The sequence below is a fragment of the Magallana gigas genome, chromosome 2, assembly GCF_963853765.1.
Source record: "Magallana gigas chromosome 2, xbMagGiga1.1, whole genome shotgun sequence".
Taxonomy (NCBI): Eukaryota; Metazoa; Mollusca; class Bivalvia; order Ostreida; family Ostreidae; genus Magallana; species Magallana gigas.
In genome coordinates this window covers 22,508,898-22,529,006 of record NC_088854.1, presented here as the reverse complement: position 1 = coordinate 22,529,006, position 20,109 = coordinate 22,508,898, and the positions used below count along the sequence as shown (strand labels likewise).

At 35.6% G+C, this 20,109-nt stretch overlaps 1 protein-coding gene and 1 long non-coding RNA gene across 5 annotated transcripts; both read right to left on the bottom strand.

Annotated features, from left to right (window-relative positions):
• Positions 1-5: 5 nt before the first annotated feature.
• Positions 6-6,368, bottom strand: LOC109617857 (uncharacterized). Its single transcript, XR_010710887.1, has 2 exons — positions 5,805-6,368; positions 6-342 (listed from the first exon to the last, which is right to left on the bottom strand). It is a non-coding gene; the product is annotated as an uncharacterized lncRNA (long non-coding RNA).
• Positions 6,369-6,859: 491 nt separating this feature from the next.
• Positions 6,860-19,879, bottom strand: LOC105321884 (uncharacterized). Of its 4 annotated transcripts, none has more exons than XM_011420366.4 (10): positions 19,743-19,879; positions 19,361-19,481; positions 14,068-14,239; positions 12,489-12,592; positions 11,648-11,776; positions 10,567-10,755; positions 10,267-10,406; positions 9,943-10,063; positions 9,272-9,628; positions 6,860-7,654 (listed from the first exon to the last, which is right to left on the bottom strand). In XM_011420366.4, exons 2-10 carry the CDS (start codon positions 19,443-19,445, stop codon positions 7,275-7,277), a joined length of 1,677 nt encoding a protein of 558 aa, XP_011418668.3. In that variant the 5' UTR covers positions 19,446-19,481; positions 19,743-19,879; the 3' UTR covers positions 6,860-7,274. The 4 variants fall into 4 exon arrangements, with proteins under 4 accessions (XP_011418668.3, XP_065931705.1, XP_065931707.1 ...); XM_066075633.1 differs by lacking the exon at positions 19,743-19,879 and adding an exon at positions 19,618-19,644; XM_066075635.1 differs by lacking the exons at positions 11,648-11,776; positions 19,743-19,879 and adding exons at positions 12,160-12,285; positions 19,618-19,644 and having other exon boundaries at positions 6,861-7,654.
• Positions 19,880-20,109: the final 230 nt, after the last annotated feature.

Genomic DNA, 20,109 nt, shown 5'->3' with positions numbered 1-20,109 from the left:
GAAAAGTTCTTCTTTTTCTTCTAGACCCCTTTTGCTTTTTCCTACTGTTTTTGTTCGACTTTTTCTCCTTGGTCTTTTCCTTCACTGTAACCAAACCCCCAGTATTCATTTGATGAGTGTGGCTCGGAATCATGGGTAAATGAAACTTGGTTTGGCGCCCAGGATTCCTTCCTGTTTTTGACGGTTTGGTGCTGACAGTAGAGATAGTAGAGGTGTTGAGATAGGCCTTGTAGTCCAAAGGATGGACACCGGGCAAGGGTGGAAGGTTAGCAAGTCTCGTAAAACTAAAACGGAAAGGAAGGTCTGAGTCGCTGTCACTACAAATGGACACCGTTTCGTAACCTGTAGAAGAAAGAGTTACATATAGTGTAACAAATGATCGGGTTTGGGGTTCAGATAATTTTTATGTCATACGGGTGTTATCTTTGATGCTAATGGTAATGTGCGAGGATAGTCCGGATGACACTACTATATATCAGAGCACACTCGAGAGAAGAGCTGATTCTGTGTTCGGCTGTCGAAGGAGTAGGTACGTTAATACGACTGCACAGTGTTCGTATTGGGTTAATCTTTAAATAGAGCGTTAATATTTACTCGTATTTTATTAACTGAGTGTACCTGGCTGCAGCTTGTGTCGGCTGCAGAGATACAGCCCTGTACATGTGATATAGGCATAGAGCCTTATCAGGACAGATCTCGCAGGTCTCGAGGCTGAGACCTGTGCCTCGGATAGAGCCCCGGGTTATAACCCACAGATCATCAAGCCCCATCCCTTATAAATAACTTGTGAATTATTTGTTTTGCATGCTTAAGGATAGGTCATCCTTACAACTATATCTGTATATATTGACTCGTAGTTTTTGTGATCGTTTTATGCCGGTATTCATATATGATTGTTAAATAAACACATTCCCCAGACTGGTCTCAATCACCGAACCCAAAACACGTTACAAAATTGGTGGCAGCGTCGGGATTTTGATCAGTCAATTGTTTTCTACAAATTGTTAATATAATATTAATTATGAGCGTGCGCGATTTACACGCCGATGTAGAATATTTAGAGGGGGAAATAAATCGGCTCAGTAGAGAGATACATGACTCTCTACGGGTTACGAATTCTCCAGGCCGAGGCCGGAGACCCAGACCAGGCATGAGTACCAGTACCCCGTACGTGAGACGGAGAGATAGTGTGAGTGGCTATGTGTCTGGAGATGTGTGCTTGTGTGATGATGAGGATCCTGTACCTAGTGACCGGCCGCCAGTGCAGAACAACGCAAACCCAAGAACAAGTAATACGAATCCTGGACCGGTCCGATCTCGGAACTTTGTAAAACCTGCAACATACGACGGATCCGGTTTATGGAATGATTATCTGTCCCATTTTGAATCAGTCTGTCTTTTGAATGACTGGACAGAGACTGAGAAAGGGCTATATTTGGCTGCATCCCTGAGGGGACTAGCACAAGGTGTGTTAGGAAATCAGCCCAGAGACGAGAGACAGAACTATAGGAAATTAGTGAAGGCCTTGCAAGATAGATTCGCCCCTATGAATCAAACTGAGCTATACAGAGCACAGCTGAGGGAAAGGAGACAAAAGGCTTCTGAAAGTTTACCGGAGATGGGACAGGACATAAGGAGACTCGTGAATTTAGCTTACCCGACAGCCCCCGATGATGTTCGGGAAATACTAGCTACTGAACAGTTCTTAGATGGGCTACATAACTCGGAAATGCGTCTTAAGATAAAGCAGGCTAGACCCATAAACTTGAATGACGCAATACAGAGAGCTGTTGAGCTGGAAGCATATTATAGGGCAGAGAATCGCCACACAGATGCTGTCCGGACAATGAGTGAAAATACTGAAGACTCGTCCAAAGCTTCAAAACTCGATAATTTTATAGAGACCGTCGAGAAAAACATGCGGTCGTTACAGCGCGATATGAGAGATTTGAAACAATGGAAGTTTCAGTCTCAAAGCCAGAGACGCATGCCTCGCCCGGAAACACATGCAAGGGATAGTAACCGGACGAGGAAATGTTATAAATGTGGATCCGACAAGCATCTGAGAAAAGATTGCCCACAATTGAATAAGGGGTCTGATGACAAATTAACACAAGTTAATAGTACAAGAGAAACGAATCCCAAAACTGATACAAGTTTCCAGAAAAACCAATGTTCTAGTGATCAGTATTCAAGAGTAGTACACTCTATAAATGAAAAAGGGGTTTATGTCACTGCTCGCATACATGGGATGGATGCTTACCTATTGGTTGATACAGGTGCTACTGTATCATTGCTATCCACAATTTGTTATGAGAACATTAAAAGGGATGCAAATCACGCGTTGACTGAGGTAGAACGGGATGTACTATCAGCTACTGGTTCAGTACTACGAGTGCTTGGGCGAACTCCAGTAGATTTTACATTGAATGGCATTGCCCTACAGCAAGAAATGATTGTCGCAGACTTGACAGTAGATGGGATACTTGGACTAGATTTCCTAGTGAGGCATGAGGCCGTCATTAACATGAGGATGCATCAGATATCAATATCTGGTATCGAACACCCGATTCAGCTTGAGGGGTCAGCGAGCTATTATAAGGTGGCCATTATTCACCGAGTGACTGTACCGCCTAGATCAGAACTGGTAGTTGAAGGGCAAATACGTGCAAGTTCTGATGGAGGACTTCCAACCAAAGCTGGACTGATAGAACCCTCTGAAAAGTTTCAGAATTCATGTATGCTGGCTAAAACACTTGTCCGTAGACAGGACACTATTCCGCTCCGTATCATGAATATTTCGGATGATAGCAAGACCATCTACCCAGGTACTGTTGTTGGGAAGTTACATGCTGTTGATGAGGTTCTTTCTTTGGTGTCAGAGGGAAATAGAGACTTGGATGTGAACAGAGAGTTGCCGGCTCATTTGCAAGAGCTATTCATTAGCAGCACAAGTCATATAGATAAAGATGATGTCATGAAAGCAAAGGCTCTTCTTTTGAAGTACGCAGCTCTATTTTCAGAGACAGATGAAGATGTAGGCCGAACCGCCAAGGTCAGACACAAGATAGAGACTGGTGTCAATGCACCAATTAAACAAGCACCCAGGCGTCTGCCGTTTCATATGCAAGAAGAGGTACAAAATCACGTATCTGACATGCTAAGAAGAGGTATCATAGAACCTTCTCAGAGCCCGTGGTCAGCAGCAATCGTGCTTGTAAAGAAGAAAGACGGATCCACAAGGTTCTGTGTCGATTACAGACGTCTAAATAGTATAACAACGAAGGATGCCTACCCATTACCTCGTATTGACGAGTCTCTGCATCAACTACGAGGCGCCAAATGGTTCAGTACTTTGGACCTGAATGCTGGGTATTGGCAGGTAGAGCTAGATCCAGAGGATAAGAAAAAGACGGCATTTGTCACCCGACAGGGTCTATATGAGTTCAACGTAATGCCGTTCGGGTTGTGCAATGCCCCAGCCACGTTTGAACGATTGATGGAGACTGTGCTGGCTGGCTTACAATGGCAGATTTGTCTTATATATCTTGATGATATAATCGTTTATGGAAAGACATTTGATGACATGCTGCAAAATTTAGAACTTGTGTTCGAAAAGCTTCTTGCGGCTGGACTGAAGCTGAAGGCAAGGAAGTGTTCGTTGTTTGCTCGACAGGTGAAATACTTGGGGCATATCATCTCGGAACAGGGGATCGAGACTGATCCTGAGAAGGTAGAGATTGTTAAACATTGGCCAGAGCCAGTAAACAAGACACAGGTGCGCTCTTTTATCGGTCTTTCCAGTTATTACAGAAAGTTTATCCCTAACTTTGCTCGAATCGCTCAACCCTTACATAAACTTACAGAGGCGTCTGTTCCATTCAAGTGGACTGACGAATGCCAGGACGCATTTCAACTCCTCAAAGATAGATTGATATCAGCGCATATTCTCACGCATCCAGACTTTACGAAGCCGTTCATATTAGATACAGATGCGAGTCAGTATGCTATGGGTGCTGCTCTTTCACAACTGCAAGATGGCCAAGAAAGGGTTGTGGCGTATGGAAGTAAAGTCCTGAGTAAATCAGAAAAGAAGTACTGCGTCACCAGAAAGGAGCTTTTGGCTGTTGTCACTTTCATTAAGCATTTTAGACCTTTCTTGTAAGGACACAAGTCATGATCAGGAAGACGACAGTGACTGGGACGTGGACCCCGAAGTTCAACTCGGCGAGGTTCGGACTGAACTCGCAGAAAAAGAGATGGAAGCTTTACCATCAACCTCTCAGGATGACTTCATCTCAGGAAGAGTGATTCGAAAAAGAACAGCGCCAAGTCCAGTGTTTTCGTCTAAACGAACCAACCTTGGCGTTGTTGAAGAAACCGTGTCGAAGAAAAGTGTGGAGTTTGGGATTCAAACTGACAACCTGGATCCTGTCCTATCCAAGATCATGGTAGATGAATCTACTCAAACAGAGGGCTATCATCGCAGAGTGAAGGAGATCACCATCACCAAATACCATGAAAATGGGCAGAAAATTAAGAGAATCAAAGAAAGTGAAGAACTGTTTGATTTGTAGATACTTATAAACATTGTAGCTGTACTGTGTTTGTCAAACATTTTGTTTCATTTTACATTTTTGTTATTTGCATGTGTATGTATGCTTATTCATGTTCATCCCCAAGAAGGTGCTATACATCCATCACTCATTCTGTACATTATTCATGTTTGATACGTCATCCTTTTTAGATAAAAAAAAAAATAAAAAAAAATATCTGTTATCGTTTCGTCATGCGAGGACGCATGAAGCAATGAGGCGTGGGTTATGTAACAAATGATCGGGTTTGGGGTTCAGATAATTTTTATGTCATACGGGTGTTATCTTTGATGCTAATGGTAATGTGCGAGGATAGTCCGGATGACACTACTATATATCAGAGCACACTCGAGAGAAGAGCTGATTCTGTGTTCGGCTGTCGAAGGAGTAGGTACGTTAATACGACTGCACAGTGTTCGTATTGGGTTAATCTTTAAATAGAGCGTTAATATTTACTCGTATTTTATTAACTGAGTGTACCTGGCTGCAGCTTGTGTCGGCTACAGAGATACAGCCCTGTACATGTGATATAGGCATAGAGCCTTATCAGGACAGATCTCGCAGGTCTCGAGGCTGAGACCTGTGCCTCGGATAGAGCCCCGGGTTATAACCCACAGATCATCAAGCCCCATCCCTTATAAATAACTTGTGAATTATTTGTTTTGCATGCTTAAGGATAGGTCATCCTTACAACTATATCTGTATATATTGACTCGTAGTTTTTGTGATCGTTTTATGCCGGTATTCATATATGATTGTTAAATAAACACATTCCCCAGACTGGTCTCAATCACCGAACCCAAAACACGTTACACATGCATTGCTGATGACACAGGATGGCACTCTGTCATTCTGTTATTCTGTCAACAGAAAGATAACTTGAAAGTGACTGAATGGCATAGCTATGCTATTCAGTCAATTTTCCAGACCTTTAATACAACATCCAGTTGACTGGATGGCAGAGCTTCATCCTGTGTGAATTCATCGGTGTTTACATTCAATCAACACCTAAAAACTTAATGTTAAATTTTATTAACACAACCACTTTATTTAAGTTGTGTATACCAATATTGTTTCCATCTAGCGTTAACAGTCTAGCGTTAACATATCAAAGACTATTTATTTAATAAATGCACGAACGATAATAAAGATACAAACACACACTACATTACTCAATTATCATTCTGTACTTAAACAAAATTCTCTCACCGATGGAGTTTGTGTAGGCCGTTGATCTGTTGGAGAGGATGGCTCCTGATCTCAAGTCCCTAGGGTGGGAGTTTCCCATCGTCTCTCTGACCCCTACCTTACCCGAAGTACACCCAACGGCATTTCCCAGGGTGGGAAATAATGCGAGTCGTGGCAATCAGTAGAGCAAGCGATTTTTGATTTGAACGAAAAGCTTCATAAACTTCAAATTCAATTAACACATGGTATAAACTGTTTTTTCATTTCTTCATACAACTAAGAAAACGTACCTTTACTTATACAGTAATACACAGTAAAATATCCGTGGAGGGTCTTATGTAGTCAATCTTAGGAGAAGAAACACGGGCCTTGGTATCCATTGAGCGGATTAAAATAATCAGTATTAAGTAAACGGTTTGCAGTTTGTTGATTGTTCTCTTTGTTTAATTATAATACAAATATAAATGGCGAAAAGATTGCATTCACCCTTAACTTTCTTGTGCTTGCAATCGATTTAACTACATTACTACAGTCATGTTCTTAACAAAACGTGATGAATTAAACACAAATAACAATTTGACGATATATTTTTTTTACTGTAAACTTATTTATTAGACGTCATTTTTAAGTCTTTTATTAAAACCTTTTTTTTCTTTTCTTCTACTCTAATGTAAATATTTAAATGTGTAAAATGCAAGTACATGTACATGCATGTACTTGTACATCTATACTTAGTTTGACCGCAGCAGCTACGTAATAGGCTTTCAGCAAAAATTTGTATAGTTCTTGTAACACTAAGTAACTTTGATTAGATAAATACATGCAATGAGCGTAATTAATAAATATTTAATATCGATTTGTACTAAGTAATGACACATTAACAAAATTCAAGGAAATGAAACTAAATGTTATCTAATAATTATTTGACGTCTCTTATAACACAATCCTTGAAATTGATTACATGTGTATCATAACATATGATTTTTTTTTGCGTATAAAAACAAATCAATCCATAAGAGAATTATTTGAATGAATATCTCTTTATTTAATTTATTTTACAAAGTAAAATCAGTAATAAGAAAACAATTCAATGGTCTGTTTATTAAATAGACAAACATATAACATATAAGTCAATAATTAGGACGGAAGGGTTCGTGGAAGCAACAACATAGTTTCATACTAACACGTCTGACTCATATATTTGATTTCATTTTCATTGCAATCATAAACACAATATGTTCATGCCATATAAATCAATCGTATTCAACGGATCCAGCAGTTGTTCATCCTCTCCACAATTGCACCAACTTGTCTTCTTGTAAAACAGTAAACAAAAACAAGAAGACAATAATTAGGACAGTATTTTATACACAGTTCTATGTGGCACCAGAGACGTGCCAGATGGGAGTATCACTCAGCCATACGTGATATAACCATATTTTGACAAAATATAGGTATAATGAAAATTGTTCCTTTAAAAAGACTTTAAACTCATTTTTTCGACATTCTACGTTTTGTAGTTCCAGGTTTGGGTTCCTTTGAGTTTTGTTTAGTAAGTTTCGGTTTGTCTTTAGGATTTTTCTTCTCATTTTCTTCCTTGTACTGTTCCCCTTTCTTCTCTTTAGAATCATTGTCCTTTTTAGTGTTTTCATTATTCGGATTATCTTCAGAGGCTTTGGTTTCCTGTTTTAGTTTCGTTTTCTTCATTTCTAATACATCATGTAGAGTGTTTCGTTTGGGATCCGCCAGAGCGCCAACATCGAAACTCTTTTTGGAACTGATTTTTGGAAGAAGAATAAACTTGGCAATATTGTAGAATGTGAATGGGTTATCCTCGTCTTCAGCACTCTCAACCGAGATGGTATCGGCTTCTACAAAAATAAGTATCTCTTTAAAGCTTAATACGAACATTAACATTTAAAAAGTTAAGTTTAAAAAGCTAGAAAGCAGAGTAGCACAGAACTCACCGTGATTTTAAATGTGTGTGTTTTTATTCTATGTACTGTGAACTGCTACATTTACAAATTTCTTTGCTTCGTGATGTTAAAACATAAAACACAATGAAGTTTGTGATGTGATGTTATTCAATAGTTGTGTGCTAAATAAATACTTGTGCTGTGAACGAAATTTATTGCCTTGTTCACAAATGATACATATCACAATTTTTTAATCACAGTCAGAATATCACAGACATTTTACAGTCATTAACCTTATACAAATTGCTGCTTAATTAAAACAAACTATAGAACACAAATTATATTTTGTAAAACACACAAGGTATTCTACTTGCTATATACATATTTTGTTCTTTTCATGGAACTACAAATCACGCCACTACATACAAAAAAAGTCAATGATCTATGAATCCTTAAAACAAAAAAAAATACTGGAAAGACATTCTGGGCTTTCATTTTACAGAAACTCCATTGGAAGTTCAAATAATTTTATAGCCAAGCTAATAGTTGGGATTTTCACTAACAGCCTCGGGTATGTTCGCGTTGGTGGGGGTTTCAGGTATGGCCTCTGGGTAATAAACAGACTCTGCAGAATAGTACAGTTTTTCAAATGAGCGATACAACTGATCGTACGAGTGGTACAGAAAGCGATCGTCGGAGCGGTAAATCTCCCTCAGTCCTACAATATAGATACAGATAGAGATAATTGCGGGTTCGCTTGATTTTACAGGGTAGGGCATTCGAGGTGGGTGGTGTGATTATCAAGAATCTAATTTTTTGTAGAGGTCAGTGGAAAAGAGCCGGTCAATCAAAACAAGGGATATATTTTCACCGTTAACCGTTTTATTTTAACAGGGATTGGCGGAAGGTTGCAAATTCTCTTGTTCTCTCGACTCCCGTACAGGTACCTTTTTTCACTTTCCCTCTTTTTTCTGAGGAAACCACAATTGCGGAAACTTGATGATCATTTTCCCCAAAAACATTCCGGTGATTCATTATCTGACAATTAGTGCTTTGTTAATATGCAATGAAGTGAAATCTACGTTGAATACAGACATGTGAACAGCAAACACTACTAAATGTGAAAGAAGACATCATAACATTTGAGTACAGATAGCTCTAAGAAACTTTTTGAAATTGAAAACTGATGGTTATTTGTGAAATAACGAATTTTCTAACAGCATCAAAAATTACAAAGTATTAGATGATAAAGCTACATAAAACCACGCAAGTTAGTTGGGTAAGAAACATTGTAGAAGACGTTAGTACAAAAAAATATCACACAGAAAATGATACAAGACATTATTATCACTCTACAATTAATGGAGACAAATAAACATGTATATATAATAACTTGCATAGATTATAGATTTTTTCCTCATATAATACTGTAACATAAATTACTTTTAAAATTGATATATTATGTTAAAAGTAAAATATCAATTTATTGTTTAACAGTTTCCTCTGTAGGCGGAATATGTCGATCAACTAAGAATGCAGAAATATCACAAGTAAAAATACTGCCAAGCGAACCTCGTTTAGCGGGTTTACTGGTGTCCTTTTTGTTGGTCAGGGCATACAGAGGCTCGACCTTGGGAAGAACATCAAGGTTAGGCTCTACGATGGGTCCAATTCGAAGAGGTCTCTTTGCTTTGAATCCTGGGATTGGATCCAACTTGTTCACCTTGAAGACAGTGTTGGTCACGTGTTCACCCTGCTCCACCGTGCTTTCTGGAGAATTCGGTCGCTGTTGCTTCTTGCATTTCTGTGGCGGACAGTATCCTTTCTTACATAGTATGATGACCAGTATAACAAGTGCTATGATGAACAGGGAACCTAGTACTATGGTGATGTAATAAACGGCGCTAGACCCTCCCTCTACTTCTTCATCTATAAAACAAAGAACGGGAGCTTAGCATTTGCAAGTTTCAGACATTGCTGTATTTAATAGGAATAGAAAACAAACATTATCCCACAAATATAGCCCCTGGTGCCAGTTTATTTGTCAAAAATAGTGAAAAACACTTTAAAATAAAGTCGTCTTTATTTGTCATATCGGAAAATATTGAATCTACTCGCATTTCTTTAATAAAAAAATAAAAAGTCGACTCTATTTCAATCATATGAGTCGTTTTATTTTTTATCAGAAAAAATTAAAAACCACACAATGCCCTACGTTGTATGATTTTCGTATGGTTACTTACAACATGTTTGTGTTACCCCTGAAAATGATATCTTCAAGCCCGGTGAAGACACAGTCGTGGGTGTCTGGCTGCTGTCGGAACAATAGTTTGGAAACATGGTGGCCGAAGACCCACTTATTACCTTTAATAAAACAATGTATAAATATTGTTCCTCATCCATTTTATACTTAATTGGTAGTTTTCTCTCAAACTTTGATACCTGACAGAGTTATTTTACTAAAGAACTAGAACAAATACTCTCTAAGGGCTGCCAAATTGAAGAATAAAAGATCCTCTAACCATTCTTTAAATCCTTAATACTTATTTCATCAGAATGAAACTCACAAGGCAGGCAAATTGGTAGTTGACTCCTGATGAGAAGGTATATGTCGTGGAGCCTGTGACTGATGAATCGTTGTTCCAGACCGAAAGATACGTGTAGCCACCACTCGAAACACTCCTCATACATGTCCAAAATCCATCGGCTGTAATAGTATTCATATACTATGAAGCCCAAAGTGTTTGCACTTACATTAATATTTAATGTGATTTAAGATAGTTGCTGATAAATAAAGAATTAAAGCAAAGAAGAGAAAAAAATGAAGATGACCATGAGAGATAGATCAAATTCGCAATTAAACTGACTTGAGAATTTGAGGGTAGATCCGCAGCTTGCATCGTATGTGTATCTCATCTCTGTTCTGTCCGCACATCCATCCATAGCCGTACTCGAACACGTTGTACTGCCTGTTGAGTCAGATATCGTAACTGAATTGTATGAGGACAAAAGGCTTGTCGCGCACGTGGCTTCAGAGTCTCCGGTCGTAATAGTTCCTAACGATGAAAAAACATCCTTAACATATGATGACTCTTTCCAAGATTCATATAATGAATAAACAAAAATAAGTAATGTCATCATTATATAAATTACTATTGAACACGGAAAATACAGACAAATATATTTCAGAAAAATATATTCCAACAAAAATTATTGGTTTCTTGATTTTCTGATTATATTTTCATTGATTTAAATACTTAGTAAAGGTTATGTAAAAAAAAAATTATATCTCTTTAATTTAAAAAAATTCAGAAATTTCATAGTGGTAATATTGCATGCTTCAAACATACTAGACATAAAAAAAAAATTGGTACAAATAAAAACATCTCACCTTGAGTTTGCTAGTGATTAATTGTGCATGTGCGTTTCGTTCAAAGTGAAGGCTGACAAAATATAGCAAGTAAAACAAGTAAAACTTAGGTGTCAAACAAAGGAACGGAAAAAATGTCACAAAATCATAATGCAGTGCCAAAGATACAACATCAAATATACACAACAAATGACAACCTCCACAATTATGTCCAAAACAAAAGCGGTGGACAAAGTGTGCAGATCTTAATACTAGAGGGACATATCTCTGAATTAAAACAAGACCCTATACTTTACGTTTATTTTTATCACATGTTATCATACATGTATTGCTATTTCTAGAGCAGTGTCGCAAAAAGAGAGTCTCATTTTAATGCATGTAATTTAAAGGTTTCTAAAATATTCAGCAAAATAAGTGGAATGGAGCTTACGCCAAGAAGGAAACGAACGCCCAAGGAATAGCAGAATAAAAACAACAAGCTATATACGTATAAATATATAATATTGCACAAATGTACACGTAATCACAACACAAAATAGGTAAGCATATTTAGAGCTATAAAGTGCCGAACATTTTACCATCTTTGACTATAGTTATAAAAGACGTTATGTTGTAAGGTTCTTCAATGTCACACACAGTCTCCATTGTTCCCACGGCAACGCTATCGATATATCCCTTAACATGGTCTTGGTTTGTAGAACTTATTGCTAAAGTATGATAAAAATATACAGATAAGTTACTTAATAGACGGTATTTCCCATCGCCATTGTTCAGTGTAGAACTGATCCCCTCGTGAGGGAATAAACATCACTGATTTTGTGTGAGTGTCATTTAAGCTTTCTAAATCCAACCCTTTAGTTGCAGTAGTATGTCCCTGTAGAAGGTCAAACTGCTTGGAGGTAAACTTTTGTGAATAACATTCATATCAGTAATCAATCACTTTGATTCTGTGTTATAAAGTGAAGAGGTCGTATAAAAAATCAGTGTAAGACAAAGTCTGCAAATCAAATCAAAATCTGAAACATATTTACACGTGAGTGTGAGGTCACATTTAAATTCAGATGCTGGTATAAGGCAATGAGAAGCATACCATCCTTGACTAATGTTATAAAAGATCCAGCAGAATATGGTTCGGGCTCGTTACACCCGAGGGTCGTGTCTACCGTTATGGCATCCACACGTCCAAACACATTGTCATTGTTGGTAAAACTTATACCTTTGTTGTAGATAACAATATATTTTTTTATCTACTGTTGGGTGGATTTATGTAGATGTAATAATCAATGACATATGTATTGGTATATACTTATAATTGATTCAATTTCTATGACGTTTCTTTTGATAACAAAAAGATGTCGATCGTTAAAATATATATATGTCATATTTGATGTACATAACGTTATCTTTTTAATAACTTACTTGTCCCATGGTAGTAGTAATACTTAGTACTGGACACTCTCCATAACTCTAGGCATATATAGCCTCGAATATATTGACCGAACACAAGCGCCGTGGAAGTTGCTCTGCAAATAAAAACAATTGCAATTTATTTTATATGTGCTTGAAAAGATAATTAAGCTGCAGAATTGAAACAAGGAAATATAGTTTGTCGATGATATAACTTTCTCGCATTATCACCGGTGTGAGATCGGTTTGTCCGGTGTGAGACAGCAGTGTGAGATTTTTCTGTCTTACACTGTGTATAACTACGCTGTTTTAAAACGTAAACAAACGTTGTCTGCTGTAGGGAAATGCAAAATAGTGCATTGAGATTATCCATTAAGTAATTGTGTTGCATAATTAATTACAATTTTTCATATTTTAATTGAAAAAACTGTCGTATGCTTTCATTTAACTTGCACTATTTGAAGCACGCGGAGGGATAAACCGAAAGTAATCTTTTGAACGTCATAACAGAAAGTTGTCAAACATCATTTTTTAAGCTAATATAATGCGAGAAAAATAATCATTCATTATATACTCGTGTGGGATAGTGAAATTCCACCTCGGGGCCAAGATTCACGGTCTAGGACTCGGCATAGCCTCGTCCTAGACAGTGAATCTTGTCCCCTCGGTGGAATTTCACTATCCCACACTCGTAATAATGAATGATTCTATTAATATAAGTGCTTTTTTTGTTAATAAGAGACAGGGGCTGATTTTTACAATTCCTAAAATATCTCTAGGTCTGTCTTCCGACTCATTTCTTTCTCAAGTCAAAAAAGCAGTTTCTTTAAAAATTCAGATTTCTCTTAGATTTTTATTTCTCAAGCAAAATTTCTTATCTTGGTAGATATATAATTATATTGTGAAATTTACGTTGAAACTGGTGTTAGATCTATTTTCTGAAGAAGAAAAAAATTCAATAGCTTTATAATCATTTCAAATTTTTAATCATAATTTATTTCATCTTGACAAAGAAGGTTGTTACAAAAAGGGCAGTGAACGGGGCTTATTTGAGTATCATATCTACACTGTCTAATGAGATAATTACAATATGTTCTAGATTTACGACAAACACATTTCTTCCAGTTCTCCTGTGCATGCTCTTGGCGACCGACACCTGTTAACCTGTCTCATGGTAGGTATTACGGAGTCTTAGTACGAATATGTAGACATGGATCTCCTCTCTGTTTGTACTCTTATTTTTTAAGATTTAAACGGGTTTGGGCCGTCTTCAATTTCTGAGAGCGGTCGCGAGTTTATCGCTAGTAAATTTAAATGTTTAAATTTGAAGTGGGTTTTATATCCCTTGCATCGTCTCTGCATGAAAGAACTGGCTATGATTTATAACTCATTGTGTCGAAATACGTGAACGTTAAATTGATTACCGCACACTCTGAAATCGATATATCATCGTAATGCGCATCTTATGCAACAAATTTATGACATGTATAGCAACCGCTTTAATTATATAACTTTAAACATTTATATTGTGTCACTTTTTTAAAATAAATGACTGTTGTATGAAATGTAAATGATCATTTTGTTTGAGTACCTCAGCAGGTATTTTCTGCCTGAATTGATGTAACATTCGAAGTCCAGCGACTGTACGGCAGCAGACATATAAATGGGGTATCCCGTCAGATGGGTGGAGTTGAATGTCAATTTGCCTTTGTACGCACTATACCAGTCACCATCGATCTCTGTTGGAAATGTGCAGACACTCTCTGCAAGATAATAAAACCAGCATTCATACATTTATTATAACACATGTTTCTAAATTCAAAAGCCTCAGTCGGTGTAAATTAGCCAACGAAACCTTATGAAGCAGTTTGCATGAAAAGCAAAAAAAAAAAAAAAAAAAAAAAAAAAATTAGTCAATAGAATTCTAAAACATTTTATTTTTATTCTGCTAAATAAAATTGTCTACTGAATTTGTTTTCCATATTTTGAGCGATATTTTATGTCATTGCGCTAAAGATATTGTTAATTTGAAAACTCAGACACGAGTATAGCATTTTGTTTTACTTTACTCAGACTTCAAACATAGTCTCTGTGGTCATATCATTTAAAGTTCATAGCAGCTGATAGTTTTATTGTAAGAACGCGTTTTAATCCTTTTAGCTGACCACCATTCAAATGTCTATACCCCCATGTGTTTAATGGTATTGTACGTTGTATAACCAAATCTTTTGTTTCGGTACAATGAAGTAAAACTAATAAAATCTGCCATGTAGGGATTCGAAAAACTGCCATTGTCTGCCACAAGGTTTTTTAAATCATGTTGTTTATGGAAAAGTTTAATTGGAGAATCCTAATGTTGAACCTTGTAAAACATACCCTTAAAAAGCGAATGTTAATTAATAAGTTGACGAAAATGCCTACTCCGTTTAATACTTAATACATCAAAGAATACATGTTTATATTAAGGAAGGAGTCTTTTCATTATCAAACATACTTCTTATAATAAGAAATGCATGAAATTTTGACACAGTCAAACGGATCATATTACTTAATGATTCTATCAGTTTAATTAAATTTGACCTTTTTGTTTTCGGATAAAGGTCAGGTCAAGGTCACTACCTTTTTCCTCAACGTAAAGAGTGATAAATATAAGTGTAGCTCTTTATAGTTCTGTAGACATTTGTTTAAGATTTGAAGATTCAAATCTTCAATGAAATCATAGACCATGAGAGTGTCTATCAGCTTATACTACTAAATTGGAATAAATATTTATACTAAAATTGATATTGCCTAGCCCGCACTTCCTCTAATTTTCTTAAATTTTGAAGAAATTTTGATTATTTTTTTATGCTTCCAATAATAAAATATTTCTAATTTTTAATTATTATGAAGACTTTATATAAAGATATAAATTGACAAAAAAGCTAATATATTGACCGTTTCATTAGAGAGAAAAACTGATTTTAGTGATTTTTTCACAAAAATCAATGTATAAAATGGGCGCTTTAAAAAGCTTATAAAAATGTTATTTGATAGGCAAATCATATTTTAAAAACATATTCTGAAACCCAAGTATCATATTATTAGTTCACTTTAGTAAAAAAAAAATCCAACATTATTGTTATTGTTTTTAAAATGCTAAAACAGACTCATTATATATATATGATCTGCAGCAATTCTGAATTGCGCAACATGTGATATTTTCCTACGCCAATATTACGCCAAAAATATAGTTCTTGTTCCATTCTAAACATTGATTACATTTTTCTATGCCAAGTTGTATGATAGTAAAAAAGAAAGAAAAATATGCTATTTTAATTTCCTTTCATCTTGATTTAATGAACAATTAATTAAATTTACGTTTGACAAGTCGAAAACCAGAAAAGACTCCTTCCTTAAAACGTTATTTGCAGCATTAATTTTCAATATGTTTCTACTCAATATCGGTTCAAAAGCTGATCTTACTCGGTTAATATTGCGTCTGGAAACAAATTAAACGAATCACCATTCAAAAGATATTTTTTAAATACATGCCGGGTATTGCATAATACAACAATGAATATTATTAATAAAACCATTTTTAAAATTTATGTTAATAAAATTGCATAGATTTTAGTTTGACACTAATTGGTTTCTTCTTGGGGAATATAACTGAATTATAAAGCGTTTAAATATTCATAAAAGAATAAAGAAAATGGAAAATATTGTCTTTTCACTGTCGACAAAATAGGCTTTCAATTTTCATTCATCGTATTTTAATGGCTTTTAAAGTTCTCCTTCGAAAATGAGTAATAAAACAAAATGATTTTTTACCATTGTAAAGAAAATATTTTTTCAATCTTCGTATGATGAAAGAGATTCCATTGGGAAAAAAAGTTTCCATAAAATGTGGTAAAATTATCTTCCGTATTTCCCAAGAATACTAACATCAAAATTTTCTCTCCCGCCAATTTCCGCCGAAATGATATTTTTTGACACATACAAGTTCGGGAAAGTAATTCTATCTGCCTTTTTCATAAAACGATGAATAATTTCTTTTGTGCTGTTTTATGACAAATTTTCTATGGAGTCAAAAATGTCTCAGTTCCATAAAAACATGATCTTGATAATTTGAATTTCATATTTGTAATATACGGAGGACATTATTGCATTCGATATTTTCTATTCAACGCAGACAGACATCGACTGTTTGCTTAATCCTTTAAAATCACCAGTGTGTGTAAATCTGCCTTCGATATCAGATATAATATCAATGTGCATTATGGTCATAGAAAAGAGAAGGGGGTCGCACTATGGCAATATTTCCGAAGATATACAAGTAGTTTGTGAGAGCCTTTTATTGTCATTGTTGGTCATATTTTGGGTTAAATAAAAAAATGCGCATTTATGAAGATTGCATATTTACATAAAATGTGTATCACATTCAATGACAAAATTTGAAGGCTATCAATATGAATTCCAGGTGGTACGAAAAATTCTCTAGTGTACCTGGTTTTCAATTCCCCTTTGATATTAATATACATGTATAAGTGCCTACTAAGTTATCAACGCAGCTTTTCTTAAAGGGGCATGGTCACGATTTTGTTCAAAAATTATTTTTTTCGATTTTAATGTTTATAATGCTTTAGTAAGGTATTTTAATAGGCAATCAAAATTTGAGTGACATTTGTTGAGTTATAAACGAGTTACAGAGCTTACAAATCCTCGCTATGTAAACAAAGCTTTTGTTTACATTTTGAATGTTGAAGTGAAAATTCAAGTTTTAGACCTAAAATGAATGTGTCAATCGGTAGGAACTGTTTATTTATGCTTAAAATTAATAAGAATTTTTACAAATCATCCTGAAAAGGAATTTTTACTGGTACATTGAACCTATGTAAACAAAAACAAGGCACGAGCCTTGTTTACATGACGAAGAATTGTGAGCCCTGTATCTCACTTAAAACTCATCGACGGCCACCCAAATTTCACTTGAGCATTAGAAATGCATTCATAAAACATTGTAAATAATAAAAATAGGAAAATAAAATTTCACCAAAATCGTGAGACCATGCCCCTTTAAATAGGAAATAACTACAATACTTCAGCATATGTCAGTAGATTATTCACCCTGAACACAAGTAAAGTTTCAAACAAAATGTAACTGTTCTCTCTCTCTCTCTCTCTCTCTCTCTCTCTCTCTCTCTCTCTCTCTCTCTCTCTCTCTCTCTCTCTCTCTCTCTCTCTTAAACTAAAACTAGAAAACCAGAAAAGATTGAGCAGTGGTAAGTTATAGAATATTTTTTTTAAAAACCATCCAATATTGATATGCGGTTCAATACTGTCATCAAGGCTAAGATAAGCCGAGGACTTGAAGCAAGGGCTTCTTTTTCAATCTATAACTAAGCGCGACTTTTTCAATTGAAGAATCGAAAACTATTTCAATAAAAGATGACGGTAAAAGAAAAAATCAATGGATTCCTTTTTGTACAAGATGGAATTTGATATCCAATGTGTTCGCTACAGTCCGCTGATCGTTTTTATATTGGATGCTAATAGGATGTAGATTCGCCATAGATGCTGACGAACACGGGAATTTCATCAATGTTGAATAAGCACTTAAGCCAGGGAACAATACTCATTTTGTCTGACTGTTTCAGTGTATTTGTTTATGAAATTAAATCAATTACTGTTTGAAATCGTACAAAATTTGGATTGACTTTATTGAGCATCAAAATGTTTTCATAACGTCATTATTAACTAACTTCAACGAATTGATTATTTTACATTTCGATTTAGTTCTGTTGATAGCGATAAGCGTCGAAGTTTATCTGTTACATACATGTATTACTATGGATTTCATACATAATTTTGGAGAGGAAAATATTCTATCAAAGTAATTGAAAAAGAATTCCGATAAACACGTCGATGATCCCCCGTGCAATGCATGTGGACCAGATTATACAGGACCGGTAATAAATTTCAATTTTCAAACTGATCCATGTTCTATCATGTTTAAAATTCCACAAAAGTTAAAAGTCCGAAGGTAATAAAAGAAAAAATGATTGAATCGGAAATTTCATAAGAGGGACTTAGATATCATCGTTTAAGCCGCATATTTTAATAATTCAGACCTAACATATTCAAACACGAGGGGTTTCATTACGTTGTAGTCAGCTTTGTCTATTTCAGTTATAATTCTGGTTTCCAGTTTAGTTGCGTAAAGATTGAAGATTAATTGCAATCCCGTGGGTTCTAGTTCATTTAACCCCTACAAAAGTGAGAGGTTAAGCCTAATGGGTTAGATCGTGCCTTTTTGGTTCGTATTTGTGTATAGAGAGCTTCTTAACACCCATTAAGATATAATATCAAAAGAATTTTCATTAGAGTAGATAGGGATCAATAAATAATCGTTACTCCAAGTTCAATTTCTTGTTTTGAGACCCTCAGCAAGTTGAGTAAATGCATGAAATTATAATATCACAAATTGTTAACCAAATATACTCATGCAAACGAAACCCCCCCAAAACATCAACAAAAATATAGCTTAAATGTTCGTTAACATATTGAGTTACTCGTATATTTATCTATTTGTGATAGATTTAGCAGTTACTCTGAGAGCGAATCCTAGGCTCTTAAAACACATTCGGGGGGGGGGGGGGGGGGGGGGGGGTTCTACGCGGTCCATGGCCGCGCTTACAAGTCGATTGTTCCGTAAAAAAAAAAAACAACAGTACGCCACGTTTCTTGTGGTCATCAGAGAACCATTATGATTATCTCTAATGCTTTCTTTTTCATCTTACCGTTTGTACATATTTCATTCAAATTACATCTTGAACATATTATGTATATGTATTTCGTACTTACATACAGCATATTGAATATATTAATTCGTAAAAACATACCTGATAAACCGATGCAAATGAGAAGGATGAATAATGAGATCCACGGAAAACTATATTTCATTTTTCTTCTTCGTTTCAAAGTCATGCGTTTCTCATAGTTAAAAGAAGAAAAATCGACAAACTGAAAAAAAAACACAATAAAATCTAGATATTCACTAGTTTTTCAAGTCATTGTTTTTACGTATTTCTCAATCCCGAATGAAAAATTAATGGTTTTGTTTTTTCAGGTCCAGATACAGTTAAATACAGCTTATAACCTCCAAATCCATGTGAACATTGAAACAAATACGTCCGTGTGTGTCACAACCCTTATTGATCTATAATCTGTTGTTATTAATACACAAATAGAAAAAATACATATGTGAACCTGGCCGAAACTAACAATGGGTTAATCCACGGATAATGCATGGGTTCGGGCTTCTTTTCAGCTGACGGGTTTAAATTATGCATCGATTTAAAAAAAAAAAATTGCAGTAATATAACTTTGCCATTCCAATGGCTCGTAGCTGGTCGTCTATGCCGTGGAAACGATCGGGGGCCGACGAGTTTAAATCTCTACAAATCGTTTTGCAAAATTTTCGAATTACATCATTGTTTGTAATGGAGACAGATATTCGTGATGATTTAGAAACTAAAATAAAAGGTTCGATTTTTTTGAAAGTAAAAGTGTGTATGTCATTACTCGAAAGCTTTTTTGGTGGTGTTATGTCAATTTGAGAACTTGCCACCAAGTAAACAGTGCATTATGG

Bases quoted from the DNA above. Each gene is read 5' to 3' on its own strand.
- LOC105321884 (XM_066075633.1), bottom strand. The intron at 11,777-12,488 runs GTAAGTTATTAA...ATCATACTTTAG, and splicing joins TTACTACTACCATGGGACAA to CAATAAGTTCTACAAACCAA. The intron at 7,655-9,271 runs GTTCGCTTGGCA...TTATTTTTGTAG, and splicing joins CAGTAAACCCGCTAAACGAG to AAGCCGATACCATCTCGGTT.